We start from the raw sequence: 23311 nt of genomic DNA, 5'->3' as shown, positions 1-23311 counted from the left end.
AATCACCGAGTGCAGAGGGTTAATACTGGGAGTATTTAATCCCTTAACTTACAATACTATGTGGGATTCGTGGTAAGGAAATCTGGACAATCGCGTGTATGGCGGGTGAGAGGTGTGGTTCGTAGATAGGGCTCAAACGTAAACATCACGGTCGTATTATAATCTGTTCGCGAATTTCAGTCGATGCCTTTCCGTCTCAGTTGCGTGTTATTCTTCGACGCGTTCGGACCAGGTTCCTCGTCGTGTGACCGTCCTTTCTGTTCACTACGACACACCCCATCGCAACTTGAATGGTAAGGCAAGGGTTTAAATTTGGTGTACTTAGATAATAGTAATTATGGAAGTTGCGCGATGGAAATAGATAGTATACGCGTTGGTTTGGGTATGTTTTTGGCTGAGCTTTGGATCGTTGGGTTGGATGGTTTGATATCGGGAGTATTTCAACGCAGTGTACTTGGATAGTAGTAACTATGGAAGTTGCGCGATGGAAATAGATGGTATACGCGTTGGTTTGGGTATGTTTTTGGCTGAGCTTTGGATCGTAGGGTTGGATGATTTGATATCGGGAGTATTTAATCCGTTAGCTTACAATATCGTGTGAAATTCATGGGAAGGAAATCGGTCTAAACACGAGCATAACGGGCTAGGGGTATGGTTCGTAGATAGGACTCGAACGTAAACGTCACGGTCGTGTTGTAACCTGCTCGTTATAAATTCCTGTCGTCTTTCTTTTTCAGTTATGTGTTATTCTTCGACGCATTCGGACCAGGTTCCTCGACGTGTGACCGTCCTTTCTGTCCACTACGACACACCCCATCGCAACTTAAATGGTAAGGCAAGGGTTTAAATTTGGTGTACTTAGATAATAGTAATTATGGAAGTTGCGTGATGGAAATACATAGTATACGCGTTGGTTTGTGTATATTTTTGGTTGAGTTTTGGATCGTTGGGTTGGATGGTTTGATATTGGGGGTATTTCAAAGTAGTGTACTTGTATAATGCTAATCATGGAAGTTGCATGATGGGAACGGATAGCTTTTCGGGTGAGCTTTGAATCGTTGGGTTGGTTGGTTTGATATCGCGTATTTAATCCCTTAGCCTATAATATCACGTGAGATTTGTGGCAAGGAAATCGGTCGAAATATGAGTGCGAGAGGTGTGGTTCGTAGATAGAGCGTAACATAAACATCACGAGTCAGGCTTGTAGTAAATTTTCCTCGACGTCTTTCTGTTTCAGAATCAGCTACGTGTTATTCTTCGACGTGTTCGGACAAGATTCCTCGAGACGTGAGCGACCTTGCTGTTGACTATGGCACGCACCATCGCAACTTAAATGGTAAGGTAAGGGATCGAATCATCCTTAAATATGTCTCTGAAAAATGTTTTTTCTCATTATTATCAGTGCATTTTGAAACTATTTAAATTATTTAATTATTTAATTATTTAACATAAATAGGACGCTCCGTATATTATGTTCGTGTCTTTATTATAGTCTAACGTTGTCCTCTAGATAGGGTTGAAACCGTTATATCATCGTGTTTAATTTTTCGGAAAATCCTAGCCAATCTACCCCATATTGGTTGACCATCGCGAACAATTAATATACCTTCCTCGTTATCGAATTAAATTAATTGGAATTACATTACGAGATACACAAATATATCTCGACGAACGCAATAATCCTTTGAACGATATTTCCACGTAATTCGTTCAAAAATGGCCTCTCCTGCCGATTCTTCGCGCATTATATCAGATCCGCATTAAATCGCGACAACCACCATAAAGCTCTGCATCGACTCGATAAATCGCGAGTCCTATTGCCACAGACGACGACTAAAATATCTTATAAATCATATTGGTACACGAATGAATTTATTATCCAGCACAATGGGTCGACATCTTCGCAGAGCTCGCGCATCTTCCGATATTTATTCGATACTTCGATTCAGGTGACTCCATGCGAATACTCGGTTCCCGGTGGTATTAATTTCGCAAACGTCGTTTTTTCCTCGATCAACGGCACAGGCTTGCCATTGTGAATTGTCCGAGCGGACTGGATCGAAGCCCTCGTGCTCCCTAAAGTCTTTGTTATTCTGAAAAGCGGGATCAAAGTGGCTTCCCGGAGAATACGAGATCGTTGTGACTAGATCGCGACGTTTCTGTCGTAACGCGATTATCGTTTTTGTTTGCATCCTTCCGAGATGCTTTATCGGCAGTCGTCAAAGGTTCGCACAACTCTCGAAGACCTCGTCTAACCTGCATCTTGCGCGAGAGGCTCGAACAATATCCAGCCTGCGCGTCGTCGCGATCTGCCGACGTCAAAGCAGCTGGCTAAACATATCGACTTTCATATTTAAACGAACCTATTCCGGAACAACCCAATTTGAATCGGGCAGGAATGAAAGTTCTTCCACCGTACTGCTATCTCCGGTGTACGTTCGTAAATTCTTTATCCGGTTATTTATGCTTGGCGAAACTTGCGACGGCGCGGTTCGTAACTTACGCTCGCTGGTCAGTTTTGATAAGCAGAGTATCGCGAACTGGCGCTAAAATTGACTTGGAAACTGGATTTCATATTTGCTCGACGCTTTAAACAGGCACGCATCAAATATTGCCGTTAGTTTGTGTCCATGGCGGTTTGGCCGTCTATCGACAATTCCTGAAACCGCTAATAACGGCTGTTCGCTTGACGAAGTGTCAAGAGCGAGTCTCGTTCGGGCGATAATTTCGTTAGGTCGTTTCATTTCCCGTTGCAAAATCGAACCTGCGTGCATGCATATTTTATCCCTCCGATGTGTAGGGAGGATTTTAATAAGCAGTCGCTCAGCTCCTGGCTAACTCTTTTATTCTTCTCCGTACGCTGGTCGGATAGTGCCCCAAAAATGCATCCCTCGCTGTTTTATAGGGCGTGTCCCCTCTTCGTCGCCTTGTTCCCACGTGTCCATAGCCTCTTCCGTCGAGGTCCGGTCCAGACGTCACAGCTTGGCGTCTAGCATCCCCATCTGACTGTTGTCCTTGGGCCTCAGCTAGGTCTTCCTAGAGCTCCAACCAAGAGCGTTCTTCCACCGAAAGACAATGGGTAGCGGTGAAAGTTGCCCACAGATGTATATAAGAGATCGGCGATTAATTCGCTCTTCGAGGACAGTGTCGGATGACCAACAATCCGTTGACTCTTAGTCTAAAGGACCTAGCTGATAAACATTCCTACTATCGCTACGGGCCAATGGTCATCTTCACCTTTCTAGAAGGTATAAAGCACCTTCGAAAATTGTCAGTTCTTCCAAAAATTTGCAGAGTCAGTTTCCTTTTCGCCAATTTATAGAACATCATTGTATTTCCGATGTAATACGACGACGCAATATATCCTCGTTGCAGAACTCGTACTGTGTACACAGAAGCGTTCGAAAATATATTTGAAAAGGTTAGTCGGTCTATAACCGGTTCTTCATCCGGGTCCCAACATCCGATTAGCTGACCCGTCCTAATAGTCGACTCAAAAGTTCATTCTATTCTTGCATTTTTCTAACCAATGACGTGCCTGCATCGATATCTGAATCGCTCGTTTGTCGGATTGAAAGTGCAAAGAGAAACACAGTGCTTTGCAGCTGAAACGTTGATTGTGTACGCGATTTAATTTCGGAAAAATGCAGGGTGATATCAGCAGAGCGGTTTCGGGGTGAAAAGGTCGAGGTGTTTCAGATGTCCCTCCGCGTGTGCGAAAACCGAAGAGGATCGAACGAGACGGAATATCGGGTGGCAATCGACGGAGGGCTGCAAAGGGTTAAATGACAGGATCGCTATTAGGGTCAGTGTGACTGCGCGATACGGAGTATCGGTTAATTCGGCTACATTGGCGAAAGGCTGGAGGACATTTCGGGGCAGGTCAGGTCCCGCAAGGTGAACACGTTCTCGCATTCGGGTATAATTTACGCGATGAAAAGGCGTTTTAGCTACGTACCTCGAGCCGGAGCGTGGTATGAGTCTCGGGATCGCCGTGAACGCACCATCCTCCACGAAACTAACTTCCGTGCTCCTCGTAGCGTCGAATTCCGGCGAGCAACCCCACGTAACGGCCGTGGCCTCCGACTGGCCTTTCCTCGACTTGGCGTATTCTATTACCCTGGCGCCATTGTAGATTATGTCAGCCATGCAGCCCCGCAAGTAGTCCGTGTGTCCTGCGGAATGGGGAGAAAAATTGAAAGAAAATTATACGGTCGGCAGAGGGGTTGATGAGGTCGTAGTGGTCGGAGGGGTCGGAGGGGGCTAGGTCTAATTTCTAAGCCACGTGGAACGACACCTCGAATGCCTCGCGAGGCTGAAGTCGCGCTTTCGGATCGGTGTTCGCAATATCCTTTGAACGAGCTACTCGCGCGAGCAAATAACGAAACGGGGCGGATATTAAACTCGATGGCCAGACGATTCTTATAGTCTCGCGAGACGCGGAGAACACGGTGGCACACTTTGGCACCGGTTCACGAGGTATCATTCAACGGCAGGGGTCTTCATGAAAGAGTGGTGTAATGAAAGCGTCAGTTGCAAACCGCATCGGGGTTGATGGCCAGATAATCTCAGTTTCGTCGGCTGCCAGGAAACGAACTGGGCTATCGAATCCACCTATCCTATGCGTTCGCCAAATATAATTCACCGAGATAATCGCAGCCTGTTAATTTGTTACGACGAGTCGCGTGCAAATTGCAATTTCGACGAAAAGTAATTTAATCACGCCGATAGAGGGCTTTGCTGCATCGTCCGGACCAATTCCACCGTGTTTCCCAGCGATGGCATTGGCCCTGGGACCGGAGGCAGAGTAGCTCGCTGCAAGACAACGCGAAAGGTTGCAACGCGAGACGCATAAGGGAAAACTGGCTAGTGTTTACAGACGGAGACTCGCGATGACATTTGCCGGTGTAGCGGTGTATAAACCTCGGCAATAAACCAAGTCGTTCATAGTGCGGTAAATCGTTCATCCCGCAGCCTTGCCGCAGCTACCGCCCTACGTGATCCTCTCGTGTGCACCACGATTATATTAATTGGAGAAGTTTCGAGAATGGTTTTTCCTACAGCCGGCCAAAGATACCGCGGATAACCGCTAAATGGACCTGGGTCACTGGGAAATGTCCACTTCGCGAACAACTCTCTCTAGCGCTCTTGGTGGATTTTAAGGGTGTATAATGATTTAGCTCTCGATGGTTTTCAAATATTTCCCTCGTTATTTTTAATCTTTGTAAACCTTCTAAATCGGCAGATGTCTCGCGTCATCGGGAATACCAGAAAGAGATACGAGAAAGAAATCGTTGCAATGGTTAAAATGATTTTGTCGGACTTTGGAATTACGACTGATGATTGTACATTTCAAGATCGTTGGAATCGACGTCGAGGAGGCTGTTGGAAATAATCACCGACTCGAGATACCAGAGGAACTCGTGCTTCGTATTAATTTAAAGGACGCCGAAGACTTTCGGGATGGCACCGTGGAGGAAAATAACGCGGATGAAAGGCGGGGGAAACGTAAGAAATGTTCTTTCGTGCGTTATACGGCGATTTTTCGCCGCCACGGAGACAGTAATATCGGGACGTCGGGGATGAAAACGATTTCGCCGTACCCGCGACCGTGAAACCGAGCCATAAAATAAATAATTTCCCGTGTCGCCACATTCAAGACTGTTCAATTTATTTGGACGTAACCGTGATCGAATGTTTCGCGATAGAACATTCACACCGACATCTCGGTATATACTTTTATTGATTTCCCAGTATCGAATGTGTGTCTAGTGGGGAGCTTTCTCCATATTTTCACGTAGCCACGGAAACGTCATTCGATAAACCGAACTCGTGCCGCGGATTTCATTTTCGAACATACGCGTAACATCGAAGTAACTCTTAATCGAAACTGTTATCCACGTATCTTCCTTCCCCGCGTTTATCTTTCCCGGAAACGCTTATGGGAGGCTGCGTATGCGTACGTATACGTGTATCTATAAGCGCGACTCGCCAACTTCTTCCCCGTCACCTTAATCCTAAGAGAGTGGAAGGAAACATTCGCGTCTGGGAGCCGGATTAACGGTTCCACGTTGGTCCCATGTTGGTCCCATGCATATTTCAGCGAGATGGACGGAAAATGAATAACTCGTGGCGATTGCGAGTTCGCGCGAACCCTTTTCCGGTTACGCGGCATCGCGACGACTCGAAGGGGTGGTTCCACCCTCCCTCGACATCGCGCACAGACCCGGTATACGAAAAACGAAGGAATTGTCCGCGAATAGAGGACGGAGTGGAAGGTCTGCTCGCTCCTTTGCTCGTTCTTCAGGAATTAATAAGAGCTCGCAGAGGGGTGGCTGCACGGCTATGTCGTAGCATGGGGTACAAATGAATTGTCATGAATATGTAAATTGAATTTCGAGCTGGTCGTCGAGCGTTGCACGAGATGCTCGAGGGAATAACGGTGGGGAACGAACCGCCACCGGTACACTCTCTGTTTGTACTGATCGTATTCAATTTGGTACGCGTCACCTCGACCGCCTTCCGATGAATTTTTGCTTTTTAGCCAACCAGGATCTCTATCGCTGTCACTGTACTCCAGCGACCGAAGTTATTGCTGTTTGGCTCGAGGCGGGCGCGCCGCGCTCATCCTCGCTCCGCTCGCGTTCTGATTTAACCCGAGAAAGTAGCTGCGAGAGATACCACGAAGAGAGAATGGGAGAGAGAGATTGGAAGAAAGAAAGAAAGAAAGATAGAACTGGTCCGCGCGGGACCGTGGCAAAATCCACGGAGAACAGACGGGAACCTCCTTGCGGATTCGTAATTCGGGATATATTTCTCACTCGGATTGCTCCTCATCGTGTATAATCTTGTTAGGGATAATGGTCGATGTCTGAATCGGTGAAGAGAGAATAGCTTTCCATCGCCGTAGTCGGCGTTTCTCTCGGTCAGCTACATCCGATTTGGGATTTCATGGTTACGATTAGTGGGTCGAGCGATCCCTGCGAGCTCCGATACTTCGAAACGATTCATCTCATCTGGGAAGTAGATCTATGATCGATCCGTCAACGACTAGAAATTAGGTTTAGAGGGAACAGTGTCGTCGTACTGTGCTATCGGAATATTCTCCGCGCTAATCTTGCTCAATGACCGTTGCTGATGGTCTACGTCAGTGATGGATGGAGTAAATATCCTCCGTGACGTACACTAAATAATATTTCACTCGATCGATATCGAAAGATACAGACTGGCCATTTGATATACGACGCGAATCGGTCTTAATTTGCGATCTCGTTTCCCTCTTCCAGCTGTTTAATATCGTCCAAATGTTTGCTCCCGCGTCGATGTTTGCCGCCGATGATCGAACAGGTGCATGGTTTCGTCTTTCACGGGGGTGCCGCTGTCGTTAGGAGCACTATAGGAATAATAGATCCCGCGGAAAAAATTGTTACGGTAAAATTCAACAGTGAAGCAAACTCTACATTCCAGCGGTGTGGGGATGATCCCTTCCTCCAATGTTCTGTCTTTTGTCACCAACGGGCCATGGAGACCTTCGGTTGGATCTCATATCCATGCCAGACCTGAAGTGGCCCAAGAGTAATACGCCATATTGGGTACCTCCCCGGGCGTACTCCTTAAGTCTACTAAGGATCAAGTGTTGACTTCCTCCGCTGGTTGGACCATGCTTCTTTCATTGGTACGATGATGATCTCAAATTCGCAACCAACACCTGTCGCTACATCCAAAAATGGACCAGGTGCGGCAAAGCAGCGCAAAGGCGCCGAGAAGCTTAAAGAAACAATAGTTGTCTTTTGTCACCAACGGGCCATGGAGACCTTCGGTTGGATCTCATATCCATGCCAGATCTGAAATGGCCCAAGAGTAATACGCCATATCGGGTACCTCCCCGGGCGTACTCCTTAAGTCTACTAAGGGTCAAGTGCGGGTTGACTTCCTCCGCTGGTTGAACCATGCTTCTTTCATTGGTACGATGATGATCTTAAATTCGCAACCAACACCTGTCGCTACATCCAAAAATGGACCAGGTGCGGTAAAGCAGCGCAAAAGCGCCGAGAAGCTTAAAGAAACATTGGTTGTCTTTTGTCACCAGTCTTCTGAAGACGACTTTTGACCTGCGAGGTCCCGAACAGGCCAGTTCTAACCATTCGCCTGTTCAATAAAGATCTACACAGTTTTCCACAGTTTTCCACTGACTACTATTCCTTGCGTAATAACCCCTTTAACAAAAATTCCCGAGTGGAAGATTATAGGGTGGAAATATGACTAAGGGAGCAGGAAGGAGTTTAAGGTTACCCTCGTATTTCTTTCCTCGCATGGGATATCTTTATCTCTTTATCCCGTGGATTTAGCAACGTAGAGCGACTACTCGGGGGTATTCAAGGACATTCGAAGATATTAAACGAAAAACGACGACGTGGACTCCGTTTTGTGGAATCGGGAAATCGGGCTGTTAAAAACAAACGGTCGGTTCCATCCGACCATCTATTCGCATACTTTCTCATCTATCCATCTTCCCGTTTTAATTCGCGCTAGCAGCTGGATCTCCTCGCTTTACCGTTGTATTCGATTGGCCAAGCGAAATAACAAACCGTAACGTCGATCTAGCTACTCGCAAATCATCGGTCCCTCTGTTTTTATTGTACAGCGTGAAAATCTCCGCGATAGAGTGGGTATTGCAAATGCAAAACGAATACTCGTATCCGGATAGTTGTTGCCGAACCGTGATCATGTAACGTGTACCACGGTCTGTGTATAATCCGTTTGCAGTCACGAAAATATGAATTTTTATACGAATGGTATATCGAACGGAAGTGGGGATTTGATGGGGCAAGTGAAGTTCCCCCGGACTGGGTCGATGGAATATTTTTCGTCCAACGTCCTTATATTGTTTTCCTATTTCGATTCCGGCCTGGCCTCGTCGTCCGGGCAGGAAATTTCGTCATCGACTAAGTCGACAACAGAGGGACTCGATGATGACTGTTCTTTCCCGTTCGTAGCTGAAATTTCAGCCTGGTTCGAACAGACAAGCGAATATTAGGTATTGTCCTACGTAAAATGGGAAGTGGTTTGGCGTTAAACGAGGGTACATTGTGCCCGCGCGTTAATGGAGATAATGGAAACAAGGATGTGGCAACGAAACGTGGAAACTTCGGCATCGAGATAGTATTAGGAATTACACGCGTGATTCGCGTTGAAGGTTCGCGAAATTCGGTTTTACAGAAAGGTGAGAAAGAAACGAGGAGGAAACGTACATCGGTTGCCTGTTCGTCATCGTCATCGAAGAAGAATACGTTTGAAAAATTGAAACTGGTTGGCAATATCGAGTCTCGTCGTCTTCGTTCCATACCTTCTCTAACAATTTCTGTAGCGCGTTCGGGTTTGCTCGTTCTTCGATTACTCGCGAAGTTTCATTAAAATCGATACGTGATAGGTTGCTGAGACAACAGAGGGGAACTCGACGATACCCTTTCTTTTCTGTTTGTGTTTGAAATTGTACTCGGGTTTGAATAGGGAATCGAATATTAGACATTGTTCGATGCAAGAAAGGAAGCGATTTGGCGTTGAACGAGGCTACGTTCGCGTTAAGTCCGTCACGTCCAGCCTATCGGGGCTGCGCATGAATCTCAAAGGAAGTAAAACGAAGACGGATCTATAGGTCGAATATATCCCAGATATATTATACGTTCAACTCGAGTAATGGAATTTTTAATCCGAGTCCATCCGAGGTGACTTAGACCGGGGGTGGGTTCACGTTTGACGAAGAAAATGGAAACAAGAGTGGCAACTGAACGCGGAAAGTTGGGAACAAGAGTCTGTCAGAAATTACACGCGAGATGTACGTCGGAGGTTCGCAAAGGAGATGCACGGGGTGTTAAAACTGGTCTTAAGCGAGAGACGTATGCAGGTCGTGTTCGATTACCGGAGAAGTTTCGTTAAAATCGACGCGTGGCAAGTTGGTGTCGTGTTGCTGCGAGTAGCGGGGCATAGTAAGCGAGTGTAGTCACGTGGCGAGACGATTTATCCGAGTGAGTCAAGCTCGCATCTTACCTAGAAATAGCTCGTTGAAGTCACCCTGTCCCCCGATGAAGACACCGTAGTGTATGTTGAGTTCGAAGAAACGGCCCGGTAGCAGAGATTTGGTCATGTGTATCACGTCGATCTGCAGCGTGATGTTGGCCTCTCGTCTCGTCAGGTTCACCTCGTGCCAGCTCAGGTCGTTCAATGTCAGTCCGCGAGCGCTGGCCATTTCGCTCTCACCTGCGCCTAAATTAATATGAACCTGCGGGAAAGAAAGCAGAGCGAACGATTTTCTCGGCACGAAGCGAAACTGCGGGCAGACGGGATCGCAGAGACATCCATTCAGCCGAGAAAGTTTCGCAAGTTCGCGGCGAGTTTCTCCGGGCAGAGATAATTACCGGCTGTCGGAGATTTACGCAAGATAACGGCGCGGTCGAGAGAGGGATTTTTTGGCAGGGCCTCGAAATTTCGAGGTCAGACGTATCTCATACGCGAAGAGACTGGGATTTTTCGGAATCTCTAGGACAACTAATATTTCCTGAAATTCTTCCGGCGTCGCGAGCTAAGAGAAACCCCGGCGATCCGACATCTCATTTTTCATCCTACTTTCACAGGCATTACGTCTTGGGTCCGTGCATGCGGAGTGTAAAAGGGTACTCCGGAAACGTATTAAATATCGATCTCCTCGGGATTGTCATCTATGGCTCGTTTATCAGCCGCCTCTTTTAACTAGATGGCTCGTAATAGGATCCACGAGAGTCTCGCGAGTGTTTTGAAAAATGGCGCGAAACACGCGAGGACCGGTGAAATATAGAATCCCGAGGAGCGTATAAAGGCAGGCAAACGACTCGCGGCGTAATTCTTTCCCTCTTTAGAGAAGTGACTAGACCGTCGTCGAGTCGGACTTCTAAGTGAATTAGAGTAAAAATTAGCATCTGCTTAACGCGGCATTTGCTTCATTTAAAAGCCCGCAAGGAAACGTTCGTTTAGCGGTAATAAAGGGGCGAGCAGCGACGGTAATCCGACTAGCGTTAAAAAGAAACGGTTGACATAGTAACTAGTGTATTTTATTAATCCAAAGCTCGACCCCTCCTCACAGGCGCCCTCTACGTCGCCGCAAACGGCCGGGGATTACCCGTGCTTTTTTTCCGTTTTGCGGCATCTTTGGGTCGACATTATGAGGCGGGTTCGAGTAATGCATTATCGAGTTAGGATAGTACACGACGCGCTTTAGCGAGAGCCGAAGCGGCAGCCTCTGATAAAGAGTCTTTAATCGCGACCTAAATCGACCGCCCGAGACTTATAGCGGCATCTTCGTGCAACTTCCACGATCCTTTACCCTTACCATGCCGATGATCTTGTATATAGAGGAACGAACCGTCGAGACAACCGAGGTAGAATCGTGTCTTAATGAAAAGTCGATGGTTGGCAGAGAGACGGGTCGAAATTACGAGGGAGCGCGATTGGCATGGAGGCCGATCGTAGCCCGACCACGCTTCAAACGCTCTCTCTTCTCGTTCTCCGATCGATTTCGTAATAAAGGCGTGAGCTTTTGCGAGTTGCAAGTTCAGCCGGTAGTAGCGCGATGTCCGATGACTATGCAGGACCCCATTAATATGTATAAGCGCGAGAGACACGACACTTGGGCGAGTGTAAACGCGGATCTATACGTTCCGAAGGTCGAAGAGACCACGTCGGTGCATTATCGATGCATCACCGGTGATTGGAAAGCGAGCAATGACAAATATTCCGCCGTTCGATTACAACCGGAGGAAAAAGACCGCCATTTTCTCCCCTTAGATCGGGGACGCGGTGGCGCTAGTTTCGCGCGGTCCTCGCTTTTCAACGTTTCGATCAGCGGCCGACGAATGTCCGTCGCCTGTCCGACGAGATTGATCAAATTTTTCGATTCGCTGGCAGGCAAACGGCCACGGTGCGTAACGCGGAATCGACTTTCACGCGAATTTCACGCGCCAGTTAAACAAGCCGAAGCGAACGATACCGGTCCACGAATTGGCCACTTCGAACCTCGGAATCATGGAACAACGCGGAAGATGGGAAAGGTTTTAAAACGGACTAGGTTCATCGGCGAATCGAGGCACACGAGAGGCTAAAGCGATCCCATTGCACTTTTTGCCCGGCCGTTTATCCCCGTCTCATCCTCCTTAACGATCTTCTTAACAAATTTAATTAAGCTCAGACACCACCCACCCACGTCTTCTCATGGTTCCGCCTGTGAACTTAACCCTTGGCGAAATTAGATTCGCGCGGTTTTCACGCTGGATCCCAGCGTTCCACCGAGAAACGGCATTTTCCTCGCACCCTAATGCACTTAGACGGTATTTTAACGCTCTATCGAGATACCGGATTACCCTAGTCATCGGCTTAAGGTCACGTCGAAAGAAACCGCGCCCGACGTTTCAATCTCGCGAACAACACAGCGTCGCTAATCATCGCGCAATGCCGCCGGTATCCAGAGTAAACCCATCGCCCCGCAGTTTCCCGGATTTTCCCGAATTTTCTCGAATTTTCCTGAATTTTTCCGAATTTTCCCAGTCGAAAAGACCCGAGATATTTCGCAGAAGGAAACTGCCTCCTCTTCCAGATTTTTAGCTGAATTATACCAATTCGTTTCCGGAGCCTTGCTCGGCCAGCTGAATAGGCTGATTGGTCCGCGATTTCTCGGATTTATCAGACCTGCAGGACTAGAGTTTCCGCCGCATTTCTTCGTCGTTGAATTAGAGCAAATTAGAGATTCGCTGCCATAACCGCGATCGTTTGGGTACAATGGCAATTAGACCTCTTCGCGGGATCAAAAGTGCTAGTTTCCGCAACTTTTCGAGGTGTTTGTTTCTTTGTCTCTGCTCGTTAATCGGCGGATGTGGATAATTTGGCAATTTCGAGCAGTCGATATTCCGAGGACGATCGAGATGGCCGATGCTTCGATCTCGCTCCCGTCGATGAGCAATGAGAGGCGCGAAACGTCGAGCTTTCCAGTAATCGCGTTAATCGAAGTTAATGCTGGAATCGCTTTAGAAGAGCTCGATCAAGAAGCTACGCGTCAACGATTCAAAAGCAACCGTCCCCGTTGAAGAATATTAATGCCTCGAGTCAGAGGCGAGATAACCGATGACAAACGATCAGCGGCGAACGCAATAAAGCAGGGTTTCCAATGAGGTACCGATTTTTCCAGACCACGCGAGGAAATGGAAGAATCGACGGCAGTAGGAATATTTAGGCGCATTTCTTGGTATAAATTCCAAGTGATTTAAAGCAGAGTATGCGACGATGTAGTCTCCGTGCATCTAGAAACAGATTTGCCGGATCGAGAGAGTTTAACACGTGTTATGAACTATGTCTCGTCAAGGTTAGACAGCAATTATGCGGAACTTCAGTTTGCGTTCTCTTGACGCAAGGAGAGCAGTAATCGATCTCAGTCTCCTCTACGCGAGTGTTAAGAGACAGATTACCTTCCCATTGATTAATTTCGATATTTGTGTGAAACATACCGGAACTCCATCGCGTTCCCGATCCGAAGTTCATAAATTCAGGACGATAAATCTCACGAACGGTGCGAGCAATTCGATGAATCCTCGAGGCTATTAGAGATCTCGCAAGGAACGTTAACGTTTTTAAGCTGCAGAATGCTTCAAGCCACGATTGTACGCGTCACTCTTAATTTCCCCTGCTTTGTCTCTGTATTTATTATGCTTTTCATAATTTTATCTCTATTATTACCTCGCATCTGCGCCATTGTTGCGTTTTTCAGCGCAGACTGGTGTGGCTAGCGCGTGAGAGAACCAACGATTCCTTTCATAGTGCCAACTTGGTGGCTTTTATCGGTCGATTAATAACTAACAACTATCCTCATAACGCTCGTGAATTTTCTCGTTAACGTCTGTTCAATACCCGTAATATTTTCAGCGCGTTGCAGGGGGTAGCGAGCCGAGAGGGTGCCCCAGGCAGCGGAAGCTGTACGAAGCTTTACGTACGCGTTCGCGCATCTTTGTCCGGCTTTTGGCAGATTTAATATCGCGCAAATAGGTCCCGGTCTGATAAACAAATAACCGAGGGGGGCCACAGGGACCTGGTACAAAAGGGAGCCATAATACGAAAAAGAGAAACACCGGAACAAAAGGACCAAGGGGGTTCCAGAATTCCGAGTTTTTCCTATTCATCGCGCGTTCCTTGCCGGTAATGCGCTGGAATTAAACGGAATTTGTCATCGGGCAGACTGGGTATCATTCGTCGTGGCAGAGTCGCTCATATCCCGATGGCGTTGTTCGCCTCTCGTGATCCATGCAGCGATTCTTCTCACGGATTCGTAATTTGTAACCGGAGCTGCGCGACGATTACTATCTAAGGGTAAAGTGGCCCTTCAGGGTTTCGTCGTCCCCCGTGCGTCGTTGTTCTCCGTAATGCGACCGGGTACTGGCGCCGTTTAATTCTGCACCAACGAGTATTCGTTTCGGCGATCGCGCACGCGGAACTCGCGTGGCCGAAGCTCGCCGGATCCAGCTAGATCGTTGCTTTTCCCCGCCAATGCAGCGTAACGATCCACGCGATCGATCTCGCCGGCGCGAAATCAATTTAACTGGCGGAACAATTCGCAGAGAGAAAGAAGAGAGAAATCTGCGAAACGCGGCAGAGCCGAAATTATAAATAATTTCCACGTTCTCCGAATTAAAGCAGTGGACCTACGTTTCCCTTTTCCTTCCATTTTCATCAGATTTTGGAATTTAGACATTTCGGAATGGTCGTTTCGACGATGAGCATCGGGAAACTGTCTGCGATCTTTCGATCGTTCGTTTTTCCAGCTTCAGGACCGATCTAGACGATTTCTTTTCGCTATTTCGCGCGATTGATAAAGAGGAGGATCTATTCATGGTGTCTAAGCTTTTCGATATAATGTTGCGAGTATTTTGAAAAATTTCGTTTTAATTCGAACGACGAACGTTAAAGTTTGGCCGGTGGCGATTTGCAAATAGAATTTTTCGTGGCAATTTACAGAGAACATTGCTTTGAGATAAATTACAATGCTTTATTCCGCGGGTGGCGAGAATTAAATTTGATCGTGTCACGTTAAATTCGATTAAAAACACTCGACAGCCCGCGGTCGAGTATTATATTTTTGAGATGCACAGGGAAAATTGCTCCTCGCGAGCACGGACCGATGGATCGCAATGTCGTATTGTTTGTTCCCGCTGCCATAAAGCGATCGTCCCGATCCGAGGTAGTTACGTGACGGATTATTAAAGGTAATAAAATCGAATCGTAGCCGTACACATTTTATATCAACGTTTTACGCTGCCACTCATTATTGGCCCGACGCTTTGGCGCTCTGCTCGCCGGTTCAGAGGAAACTCACGATGGGATTGGCTTAAACGAAATCAAAGGAAGGCGTGAACTTTGCCGGGGCGAGTTTTACGAATGCTTTTAACTCGTCGAGCAGGGGAGGAATAAAAAAAAAAAATGCATTCTTTCCCTTTCTTCCCGATAGATTTTATCCATGCCCTGTGAAACGCGTCGATCTCTTGCACCCCCTGCCCGCCGTTACTCGCGTGCCCCGGCGAGCACAAGCGTACATAAATAAGATGTTTTTACTTGCGGACTTTTAATGGCCGGGATAAAACGGGGCAACGACGTGACGTTGTTAAAATCACGACACGGTTTTTATCGAAGCTGTAAAACCGACCGATGGAACTCGCTCGTTAGCCGTGTGCGTGGAAATCGTCCTCCCTTCTTTTCCATTTTTTAACTCCCGACCCGACCTTTTCTTCTTCTACCGCCCCCGCTACCCTCTGCTCACCCCCTCGCTCTGCGTGTATCAAAGCGAGCCTAATTTCTTAGCGAGGACAGCTCGGCTGTGGAAAGATGAAACGAGAGGCAAAGAGGGAGTGCAGACTGTCGCGTTGGACTGTAGGACTGTAGCACGTGCGGCTGGTTAACGACCAGCGACCACGAAGCCCCAAACAGAAAGCCTATTAATAGAAGTAAGCATCGAGGGCAAACGAACCTTCAATCTGCCGGCTTCGAGTTTGATCAGGCAGTAATCCGTCTTGCCAACGGCCAATAGCAGCATGGCGTCCGCGAGATGAGTTCGGAACCGGAAGCTGATGTCCGTCGCACCCTTGGCTTCCTGCACCGGCAGATGGATATAGCTCGCGCCGTAGAATGACACTGTAATAAATTGCAAAAATTTATCCTTCCTACCGATGCGTGAAACACGGCTTCGCGTTTCTGTCTTCCCTTGCACGCTGGATCACCGATAAACCGCAACTGTCGCGGTACATCTTCGCGAGCGCGTTAACAGCGCGCGTGGATCGAGTCCGCGAAGAATAATTGCCAGAGAGGATAGTCGCGATTGCAAACGAGAGGCAACAGCAGCGGGAAATAGTCGTTTTCCTTTTAGAATCGCCTTTTAAGGTCGCCGAAATCGTGTCACGGTGGGTCAGGGTCGTCCGACGTCACGTAGGATGATCATCGAGACGGGTTCATTCGCGGATCGCAACGTGGTTTGACGGTGACGCGATTATCCTAAGATTATGTATCAGGTGTCACCAAGGCAACGGTCAAGATCATGCGAGTTCATGTCGGGTCACGGGGAATATCTCGCTGATGGCCAAGGTCGGTCGAGCGATTAACCCTTTCGCCTAGAATATCGTGCGAGACTCGTGGTAGGGGAATCGGGTCGAACATGAGTATCACGAGTGAGAGACGTGATTCGTAGATAGGTTCATTTTCGTCGGAATCTTTCTGTCTCGCTTGCGTGTTATTCTTGACATTGTGCCACACCCTGTCGGAACTTGGAAAGTTTTCCAACGAGAGTAACGGTTAGTAATATTTATAATACACCCTTACAGTGTTCCTGACCAATAGCAGAGAAATTGGGTTTCGCTTGGAGAAGATACCCAATTTGCATAGCTGGAGAAATAGTAATTTAGACATGCTTCTGAAGCGTTTAATGATTATTTTCATTGGTCAAGCTCGTGGTTCGTTTTCGCAGATGTTTTTCTAACTCGGTTACGTGTTATTCTTGAAATGGTCCGACTCGGTCGCTGATTATGGCACGCCCTATCGGAACTTAAATCGCGGGGCAAGGGGTTCCTAAAATTTGTTCGTTCATCACGGACGTTAGAAATTTTTCACTCATCCTATATTATAATTACACGCAATCGACCAGAAAATAATTTCACGTGGAAAAATATGTTAGTAGAGAGAAGAAGAGATGAAATTTTTTCATTCGTGGCTTTATTTCGGGGAAAATCGGGGTCGAAGATTCACGGTGCAGTTGTTCTTTTATTTCAGTTCGAACACTATGAATTTCACTCTAGATAGTATTTATGTTCGTCCATAAACATTCCTAGCACTTTCACGTCCATATTAAGTGGGTCGAACGATAGAATAACACAAAAGATAGACAACGCAGAAATCCGCGGAGTTAAAATACGATTAGATTCAGCGAATCGCGAATTTTCAAACTCGATTTTCCCCGAAAACGAGACCTCGCGCGAGGAAATGTTATTTTCTACTTATTTTTACGCGTAGGCTCATCTCTAGTCCAGACATCCGGTGTTATCGATGAATTTTACGCGAGATTCATTAGAAAACCGCGTCCACTCCAGAGAGTGGAAAACGAGAAGATCCCTCTGCCGAAAAACTGCTCGATCGCTGATAATTTTTCGCTTTTCGCGGAAATTGCGACGATTTAGCACTTTATCGAGAAAAATATCCGGTTCCCGTATATCGGCCGATACCGTAGATGTTTAAGCGATTTAATCCCTCGAAATTTAATCATATCGAATTTGACGTTTATTCATTTATCGTATCTCGGATATTTCAGCGCTTCACTGTTTCACCTTCCTCTTTTCCCGAATTTCTATTTTCTTCTTTTTCATTGCGTTCGGTATCGCGCACGCGGGCGTGCTGTTTGCGCAAAAATTTGACACGCTGCGAGGCAATTGGAGGGTAACAGTTAGCGAATCGCGACCACCCGGCCAAGATGGATGCATAGCTGCAGCGACGTTTCTGCGTAATTCATACAATTTCCAGTCTTGTCACTTAGTTTGCCCGTCGGTGCAGCTTAAACGGAGTCTGTTATCCTCGGCCGATATAATTTATTACCGCCAACGAAGGCAACTTACGCTCGTAAAACTATTTACCTCCGGGCCCTGCGAGTAAAAGGAATAGGGATCGTGGTCGATGCGAGATATCGTGGGGTCGTATCACCGAATACGAATACGTTTACCTGTTTAATTCGCGATACACAGTGGCCGGCGAAATATCGGGAATTTCGGGGAAATGGGGAAAAAAGCACGGGAACAGAACGCGCGTGGGAAAACACGGGGAAGATAAATAAACGAACGGCGGGGCAGAATTTAATTGATGTTTCGTCGGCGGTTATAAAGGTACGGCAGGATATTTTCCATCGGTAGATCTGTCTCGATCGCGGCGGGGAACGAAGCGAGCGCGATAAAGAGGCAAAGGGAAAAAGAAAAGGGAAGAAAACACAGTAGGCGATTGAAAAGCCTGGCAAGACCGATGAATGAGCGACTTCAACTCCTTTAAACGACCGTTGAAGGAGAGATCTCGCATCTAGCCGTATACCGAGAAATCGGACGTCCGCCTGCGCCGAACGCTGCAACTTGTAAAGAGTTTATTTCCCAGAGGCGCGTGTAAATGATCTAAGAAAGCGTTCGAGTACGTAGAATAACCTCACGGGTCATTAACTACCAAGTATCCTCTTTTTCTCTTCCTTCTGACCCCTTCTTTCAACCTTCTTCCCTTTCTTCCCTTTCTTCTCGTGCCACTGATGTACCAGCAGCAGCAGCAGCAGCAGCAGCATCGAGCAATGGCGCATAGAAGCGTCAACGTCAACCGCGAATCGATGGAATCGATTCGAAACGGGTGTCCTGGTTCAGCTGTTCAAGGGGTTCCCCGGTTCCTGTTACCGTAGAAATCGTTGTATTTCTGCACGCACAAATCGACGCGTGTAGCCTCGCATCGGGGTTAAACCGAGGTTTAACACTGGGACCATCGAACCAGTCCGATACGTCTGCCTTTGTAATTTTCCTCTCCCAAGACGTCCTCTTACCCAGCTTTCGTGGAATTAACTCATTTATCCGTTCCTCTATTTTAATCGTAGCCGCGTAATCATCATCGCGCGCTTCCAGGTTATTTGCAGGTTAATTTACAAGTTTATTCACAAGTTTATTCACAGATTCCATCGCAAGCCGGACGTCCGAGCGTTAGCTGCAACTGCAGATTACTCGAAAATTACACGAGCATGTACTCGCGTCTTTTTAATTTTGCTTTGTCTCATTATCACTGCATTTCCCGAATACGCCGTTACACCGACAGCAAACGATCCGCGTATTCGCAATAGTTCTCCCTCTTCCGTTAGCTGCTTCGAGAATAATATTTACAGTTCCTACACTCGCCTCGCTTTGCTTTGCGATTTAATTGCAACACCCGTATATACCTGCTTCGAAATTTATAATAAATTTCATCCGCGTGGAAACGCGTCGAGTATAATCTCGCTGTGTGTGCCATAACGAAAGTAACTCGTGTTTGTCCGATTTCCCATGAAACATTCATGCCGGGCTAGACTCGTTATAGCGCGGGGGGGTTTAGCTAATCGAGCAGGTTTCCGTATCGATTCGCTGTCCTTCGACTCGTCTTCCAGGTTCAAACCTGGTTCAAACTCGTTGCGATCCGGTCGATCGCGAGTTTCCTCTCGGCGAGAGGGAAGGAAGGTTGGTCACAGAGGGTGAACGCGGCCGGAATGGCGGAAAGTATGACGATGACACGCCGCATGATCTCGACGCGTCTCTCGCGAGCAGGACCGCGTGCTTTTACCCCCGTTTCCGCGCGCAGTTTATTATTTTCGCGGTTCGCGTTTATCCGTGCAAGGCAGAGCGGAGAAATAACGAGGTCGAGGTCCTTATCCAATTACAGGCAGATTTTCTCCTATCGGAAATGTTCATCGATCGCTAATTACCGAGATAATAGAGCACAGAAACGGCCAAATCGGTGGCCGGGGGGCAGCCACCATTTCTCAAAGCCACCCTCAACCCTCGATAGACGCCGTTCTTAACGGAGCGACGACGTCGGGCACCTTCGCGAAATTATACCGATCTTCCGAGCCCTATCGAGAGTATAGCAACGAACGTTGGGGAATACAGAGAAGAAGGCCTGGTCTCCTTTTCGCCGTAGCAATCCCGCGTCGAATTCGAGCCGAGATCGAGCGAAATGAGAAAGTAAGGCGAAATGCTATCCAGACGTATCCCGTCGATGGGGGAATTCGTTTTACTCTCCGATGCACCTGCCGGTTCGAGCCTTCGATCCAACAACTATAGCTTATAAAGGACAGATTAGCTGGATAAACGGCGCGATGACTGCGCTGATAGCGTATCGCGATTCCGTTTTTCCCCGCTTTTCAGTCGAGCGTGCGAACTCGAGGATTAAGACGCTTTTCTCCGCGTTCATTTATTCGCCCCTCTGCCCCCCGTGGGAATTTCGAAAGAACGGTCGCGTTTAATTAACGAGGTACACGCGCGAGTACGCGTCCTTTCGGCTGAGAAATCGTCGGGCGAGGGAAAAGCGACCGCTCCCGACGTACGTTGCTCGGATTCGCGAGCGAAATGATGGATTAGAGAAATGGAAGGCGAGATAAACGGGAAATTGATTAAACTCGTGTTGCCATTGCTATTTCCATCATGGTATCTCGATGCTCGATTCGATGGCCCGCGACGTTGCACGTATAGCGATAAATTTCGGCTCCGACTGGGCGGTAGCGAAAAATAGCGGATAATTGTTTTCCGAGTTACGAATAATTCGATCGCCGGCGCTCGCAATATCCGCTAAACGATGGATCAGTCGCCTAAATGAAAAACTGATTACGCGTTCCCCGATCGATAGGGAAACTTCCTCCTTTCCTCTCTATATCCTTTCTTCCTTTCCGCCTGGCATTCGTTTCCGCGCGGGGCAGCTCGATAACTCGCGGATGTCAGCGGATTGGGGAAAATTCGATACGCGCCGATGTCCTCTGGGGATATTTTAGGCGAGGAAATTTTCGAATCCGGTAATCGGTCAAGTTAGTACTTTGTTGCCCGAATAACCCGTGCGTATGCTTGATACGAGGATTAATCGACGCTTTATCGTCGCATCGACGATCGCTCGCCGATGCGCAACCTCGAATAGAGTGATGGATATCGTGGTTAGTTTCCGCTCTCCTCTCTCTCTCTCTCTCTCTCTCTTTTGTTTTTTCCCTCCCATCACGATCTTGTCTGGTTAAAAAAATCGCCATTCCACGATTGACCCCGGCTCGGTTTTATTCGCCCATTTTTCAGCGAGAACTTGCCGAAAATGAAAATAAACTGTCTCGCGTGCGCGCGTTATCTCCGCGTGTACGCCGCATCGTGAAATTCGGATCATTCGAATTATTCGGAGCGGAAATAAAGCGAGAAGACAATATCCCGAAGGACGAACCGGTTGAAAAGGAGCGCGGCCGGAATAGCCGAATAGTAGGTTGAATCGGAACAATAACAGACGTTGGAAAATACATTTTCGCCTGTCATATTTTCTTGTTTCATTCACCCGTGGTTGCACCCGAGGATGGAATGTCTCGTATTACTGTATTAATTACCTCTTCCCTTCGATTTATCTCCGCCGCGAGCATCGAACGAGCAGAACTAATGTCGTAATTAATTTTTATAATCGATCTTTCCATATTCCCCGTATCGTCCTCCTCGGAATCACCGCGGGATACTCTTAGTCTGGCCCGTGTATCGATTGCCGTGATTAAAATCGACGAGATTTGGCGCCGACCGCCGCGATTCCTCGTCCGCTGCTCGCTCGATGGGTTCGGTAAACCGTCGCGGAATTACCGTTAAAATAACAAATTTTCCCACGGCGATGTCCGCGCGGCGCAAGGTAATTCTGTTTCCCTGAAATTCGTTCTTTCGCTTAAAGCCTCTCTCGCAATTTTTCCTCCCCTTCGCACCCGGTCGCCGCGCGGTCCTCGAGTTCGCCCGTTCCCAGTCGTTTCGGATCGACTCGTTATCGACGAGCAAAACGCGATCGAAACGCGAAAGAAAGAATCACGGAGGATCCACTGGTCGGGGATGAGCGCGATCGGTCGGGCGACGCGTGTGCACGTTTCGGCGAGCGACGACTCGCGCGCTCTGGTCGGTTATTAAAAGCTCGGCGATGGATCGGAGGGTGAGCGAAAAGGGAGTAGACGTGCAAGTACTTGTAAGTACATTCGCGGCGCCCACTCGTTTCGCTGACCATAAAAGTTAATCTCTGTCGTTGTTCGCCGGGTTGCCATCGCGCGGGCCGGATTTACACGCGCGAGACCGGGGTCGAAAGCGAAGCGCGCGTTTCTTTCGTCACCGTCCCAGCCACGTCTATACGTTACCTTTTTCATCCGTCTGGCAATAACCCAAAAGGGAGGCCGTTACTGCTAAGAACATTAGCAGCCCCATGTCGCCGAGAAACATTAGGCTCCTTCCTGGACGTCTTCCTTTCGCTCTGCCCCTCTTCTTTCTTCGTTCTTTCCACCGGCAACACACCTCCGCGTCGCTCCACGTTTCTCACAAGACACTGTTCCCTCCGGTTCGTCCCGGTCGCGACGAGCAGGAGGAAGAGGCGAAAACTGTCCGTGGAAGAATCAGCTAGGCTACTCGGAGAGGCCGGTCGAGTCGCGGGGGTAAGTTTGCCGATCCATCGGGAAGCGTTGGTCGCGCTAGGCACGCGCGACGATCGCGAGTATCGCGGAGTTGCAAAGCGGAGGAGGATTGCTGGATGTTGGTTGCGAATGGCCGCGCGTTTTAGTCACCATTCACCGGTCTGCCGGGCTCTATTTTCGGGCACGAATCAAAAGACGCCCTCGAGCCGGAAGAACGCGGAAGTGGCGGCCGGCGTAGCTGGCCTCTCGCAAAGGTGCGGAATCGAAGGGTGCACGTGCAGGTATCGGTCCGACGACGTTCCTCTCGCTTCTGGCTGCTTCCTATCCTTTGACGCGGTCCTGACTGGCATCGTTGCACGTACGCTGTTCGTTTCCTGCGCCGGTGAACCCGCTCGTTGCTGAAAGGACGCCGGGCCACGGCTGTAAAACGACACCCACGTTCGCTTTGGCACGGTTTAATCAGTGCAACGGCTTTCCGATTACGCCACGCGTGTATCGTACGCTCCGGCACTGCCAACACCGCCGATTCGCGTTACCAGCGAGACGATACCTACGGCCGAGGCCGTTTTTGCCCGCCTCGGCGCAGACATCGGCCAGCCGAGC

The 23311-nt window shown here is 48.2% G+C and overlaps 1 protein-coding gene across 1 annotated transcript in view; it reads right to left on the bottom strand.

Annotated features, from left to right (window-relative positions):
* Positions 1–22523, bottom strand: part of kon (chondroitin sulfate proteoglycan 4-like protein) — a 41513-nt gene extending 18990 nt beyond the window's left edge. Inside the window, 4 exon segments of the mRNA XM_017898559.1 lie at positions 3959–4175; positions 10048–10279; positions 16034–16197; positions 22439–22523. Coding sequence (XP_017754048.1) covers positions 3959–4175; positions 10048–10279; positions 16034–16197; positions 22439–22520 — 695 coding nt within the window. The 5' untranslated portion in view covers positions 22521–22523.
* Positions 22524–23311: the final 788 nt, after the last annotated feature.

The sequence above is a fragment of the Eufriesea mexicana genome, unplaced genomic scaffold, assembly GCF_001483705.2.
Source record: "Eufriesea mexicana isolate 0111107269 unplaced genomic scaffold, ASM148370v2 scaffold654, whole genome shotgun sequence".
Classification (NCBI taxonomy): Eukaryota; Metazoa; Arthropoda; class Insecta; order Hymenoptera; family Apidae; genus Eufriesea; species Eufriesea mexicana.
Note: the sequence above shows the minus strand (reverse complement) of the source record. Positions and strands in the feature narration are given on the sequence as shown.